This window comes from Anoplopoma fimbria, chromosome 21, assembly GCF_027596085.1.
Source record: "Anoplopoma fimbria isolate UVic2021 breed Golden Eagle Sablefish chromosome 21, Afim_UVic_2022, whole genome shotgun sequence".
NCBI lineage: Eukaryota > Metazoa > Chordata > Actinopteri > Perciformes > Anoplopomatidae > Anoplopoma > Anoplopoma fimbria.
Genome location: NC_072469.1, coordinates 382,003 through 387,002, shown reverse-complemented (window position 1 = coordinate 387,002; position 5,000 = coordinate 382,003). Strand labels below are relative to the sequence as shown.

The window sequence follows — 5,000 nt, the reverse complement described above, 5'->3', positions numbered from 1 at the left end:
TAGAACTCTGTCCACATAGTTCTCAAAAGAGCTTTTCATCTGAAACACATCAGGACGACAACAAACCTGAAGTCAAAGTGAGAAATAAATGATCAAATAAATCATGAAATAAATCATGAAATAAATCATAAAATAAATGATCAAATAAATCATAAAATAAATGATCAAATAAATCATCAAATAAATCATGAAATAAATCATGAAATAAATCATAAAATAAATGATCAAATAAATGATCAAATAAATCATAAAATAAATCATGAAATAAATCATAACATGAGAACTTTACTGTGACGATGTCGTTAAATCACTGGAATGAATGAATTAATGGATGAATGGATGAATGAAGGAATGAATGGATTAATTAATTAATTAATGGATGGATGGATGAATGAATGAATGAATGAATGAATGAATGAAAGAATGAATGAATGAATGGATGAATGGATGAATGAATGGATGAATGAATGGATGAATGAATGGATGAATGGATGAATGGAAGAATGAATGAATGAATGAATGAATGGATGAATGAATGGATGAATGAATGAATGGATGAATGGATGAATGAAAGAATGAATGAATGGATGAATGGATGGATGAATGGATGAATGAATGGATGAATGAATGAATGGATGAATGAAAGAATGAATGAATGGATGGATGAATGAATGAATGGATGAATGAATTGATGGATGAATGGATGAATGGATGAATGGATGGATGAATGAATGAATGAATGAATGGATGAATGAATGGATGAAGGAATGAATGGATGAATGGATGAATGAAAGAATGAATGAATGGATGAATGGATGAATTAATGGATGAATGGATGAATGGATGAAGGAATGAATGGATGAATTAATTAATTAATGGATGGATGGATGGACGAATGGATGAATGAATGAATGAATGAATGGATGAATGGATGCATGAATGAATGAAAGAATGAATGAATGGATGAATGAATGAATGAATGGATGAATGAATGGATGAATGAATGAATGAATGAAAGAATGAATGTATGAATGAATGGATGAATGAATGAATGAATGGATGAATGAACGGATGACTGGATGAATGAATGGATGAATGGATGAATGAATGAATGAATGGATGAATGGATGAACGAATGGATGAACGAATGGATGAATGGATGGATGAACGAATGGATGAACGAATGGATGAATGGATGAATGGATGAATGAATGAATGAATGGATGAATGAATGGATGAATGGATGAATGGATGAATGGATGAATGAATGAATGAATGGATGAATGGATGAATGAATGAATGGATGAATGGATGAATGAATGTTCTTCTTCATCTTCATCCTCCTCTTCCTCCTCTATCATTCTTGTATTCAGGCTGTATTTCTTCTTGTTTACATAAAGTATCTGGACAAAGATACTTCTACTGCCCTACATTTATAGGACAACTGCAGTAACTTTGCAGATTTTATAGTAAAAGTACTAGTACTCTAAATTGTATTTTAATATGTGGTACTAGTACTTTTATAGTGACATCCAATTTATTTCTAAAAAACAGAACAAGTAGAATTAGTTTTTATTTTACTTTGAAAAGATAATTATTGAGAAAAATGAACACAACAGAATTTTAATTCTTTTTTTCTGAGATGTCAAAATAAAACGTCTCGTTTCTGTTGATTCTATAAAATATTTCTGTCTTCTTCATTTCTTTTATTTTTCATGAACAAACTATTTTTCAAAAACAATCTTTTATTTTGAAATCTGAATCTGTTTTATGAAGTGACTCTGTTCACAGATCTGATCCCAGAGCAGCTGTTTGTCTTTGTGTCTCTGTCGTTGGTGCAGCAGCGCCTCCTGCTGTCCGACCTCCACGCTGCTCCGTTTAAAAACATGTAAACAATAAACATTTAAATAAATCAATAAATACAGAACCGTCCAATCAGAAGAGAGGGATTCTCTCTGGATCATCATTATCAGAAAACATAAATCATCACAGACTATCTGATTTATGAAGTGTATTTACTCCAGTACTGTACTCAAGTATTACCTATTGTAGTATTTCTATTTCCCGTACTTACTACTTCTCCTCCTCTTCACTATATTTATCTGATAACTTTATTTACTTTAAAAAGATTTTCATAAACAAATAATGACGATCAGCTGAAACGGACGACAGAAACAAACATTGTTTTAATCATAAAAGTGATAAATATCAAATATAAATATGTGAGCTGAGTGGAAGTGTAACGCTGCCCTCTAGTGGCGAACAGCAGGAGGTGACTTACAGTCAGTAGTATATATATATATATATATATATATATATATATGCAACATCCATATATATGTCTTGCCCAAGGACACATCGACCGCCAAAGCCGGGTATATCTGATTGGAGAACTACACTGATTATTCACACATTATTACCATTATTACCATGTTTATCACGTGTTTCTGATTCATCACTCTAAACTTTAATATTTTAACTATAACAACAGATAAGTTATCTTTTTTTAATAGATAGAAATAATAAAGATTATACTTCTTATGTAACTTTCATAACACACACAAACCAAACGTAAACAAACACACAGCAAATAACAACAACAACAACAACAACAATAATAAAAATTAAAATTAAAATTAAAATTAGATATAAAAATTAAAATAATCACAATAATCACAATAATCATAATAATCAAAGTAATCATAATAATCATAATCATTATTATAACCGTGATAAACAAACTGATGTGATTTTCTTTCTTCTCGTTACCATGTAGCTTCTCATCAAACACATTAATGAGGCAGAAACATCAGATATGATCATACTTATTTTACTGATCAATTAATACTTTAACTTTAACTACACTGTGATGGAAGTAGTTTTACTGCAGTGAAGTATCTGAGTACTTCCTCCACCAGTAGAACACAGAACCTGAATCAGCTGACTGACAGCAGCAACTGTGTGTGTGTGTGTGTGTGTGTGTGTGTGTGTGTGTGTGTGTGTGTGTGTGTGTGTGTGTGTGTGTGTGTGTGTGTGTGTGTGTGTGTGTGTGTGTGTGTGTATGTGTGTGTGTATGTATGTGTGTGTGTGTGTGTGTGTGTGTGTGTGTATGTATGTGTGTGTGTATGTATGTGTGTGTGTGTGTGTGTGTGTATGTGTGTATGTGTGTGTGTGTGTGTGTGTGTGAATGTATGTGTGTGTGTGTGTGTGTGTGTGTGTGTGTGTGTGTGTGTGTGTGTGTGTGTGTGTGTGTGTGTGTATGTGTGTGTGTGTGTGTGTGTGTGTGTGTGTGTGTGTGTGTGTGTGTGTGTGTGTGTGTGTGTGTATGTGTGTGTGTGTGTGTGTGTGTGTGTGTGTGTGTGTGTGTGTGTGTGTGTGTGTGTGTGTGTGTGTGTATCTAGTTGTCCGTCACCTCTCGTCCTCAAATAGATCCTGGTCTCAGTCTGAACTGGATCGTCTCCTCTCGTTCTCCTCAGTCCGTCACATCTACCTTCATCAATAAGCTCATCGATCGGTGATCAGGTGATCAGGTGATCAGGTGACTCCTGGTTCTAAGTTTACTGGACGACAACGTTCTCTTTGATGAAGATTTTTATGAGGAAAACTGAAACGACCCACAGGTATGAAATCTATTCAACAACAAGGTCATCTGATACTACTGAGATTTTCATAGTTCAGGTACTACCTGTTCAGGTACTCTGTTCTCTACCTGTTCAGGTACTCTGTTCTCTACCTGTTCAGGTACTCTGTTCTCTACCTGTTCAGGTACTCTGTTCTCTACCTGTTCAGGTACTCTGTTCTACCTGTTCACCTGTTCAGGTACTCTGTTCTCTACCTGTTCAGGTACTCTGTTCTCTACCTGTTCAGGTACTCTGTTCTCTACCTGTTCAGAGACAGATTCAGAGTCTTGTTTCTGGTCCTGCAGGTCTTCATCTGAACCAGATCCACCTCACTGGGTCTGAACATCTGGACATCTAGACAGCAGATCAACATCTGGATCTTAAAGCTCCGCCTGCTGTTTGAGGAGGAAGAGGAGGAGAGGGTCTGCGGGGGGGTGATGGGAGGAGGCGTGTGCAGAGAGGAGGTGAAGGAGGAGAAGAGGAGGAGCGTTGGGAGAGAAGACAGTCTGACGTCAGCCGATAGAATCCGTCGGTTCTCCGTCAAACAGTTTGGATTCAACGTTCTGAGTCTGACACGCAGAGGACTGAAGGTAGAACCATCCCTTCATCCCTTCATCCCTTCATCCCTTCATCCCTTCATCACTTCATCCCTTCATCCCTTCATCACTTCATCCCTTCATCCTTCATCACTTCATCCCTTCATCCCTTCATCACTTCATCCCTTCATCCCTTCATCACTTCATCACTTCATCCCTTCATCCCTTCATCCCTTCATCCCTTCATCACTTCATCCCTTCATCCCTTCATCACTTCATCCCTTCATCACTTCATCCCTTCATCACTTCATCACTTCATCACTTCATCCCTTCATCACTTCATCACTTCATCACATCATCACTTCATCACTTCATCCCTTCATCCCTTCATCCCTTCATCCCTTCATCACCTTCATCATCACTTCATCCCTTCATCCCTTCATCACTTCATCCCTTCATCCCTTCATCCCTTCATCACTTCATCCCTTCATCACTTCATCACTTCATCACTTCATCACTTCATCACTTCATCCCTTCATCACTTCATCCCTTCATCACTTCATCACTTCATCACTTCATCCCTTCATCACTTCATCCCTTCATCACTTCATCCCTTCATCCCTTCATCCCTTCATCACTTCATCACTTCATCACTTCATCACTTCATCACTTCATCCCTTCATCACTTCATCCCTTCATCACTTCATCACTTCATCACTTCATCCCTTCATCCCTTCATCACTTCATCACTTCATCCCTTCATCATCACTTCATCCTTCATCCCTTCATCTTCATCCCTTCATCTTCATCCCTTCATCACTTCATCACTTCATCCTTCATCATC

General features: G+C 36.9%; 1 protein-coding gene across 1 annotated transcript in view; it reads left to right on the top strand.

Annotated features, from left to right (window-relative positions):
- Positions 1-4,057: 4,057 nt before the first annotated feature.
- The window catches only part of LOC129111061 (leucine-rich repeat-containing protein 30-like), a 5,745-nt gene continuing 4,802 nt past the window's right edge, over positions 4,058-5,000 (top strand). The window contains exon 1 of the mRNA XM_054623356.1: positions 4,058-4,210. Coding sequence (XP_054479331.1) covers positions 4,058-4,210 — 153 coding nt within the window. The remainder of the gene's footprint in view (positions 4,211-5,000) is intronic.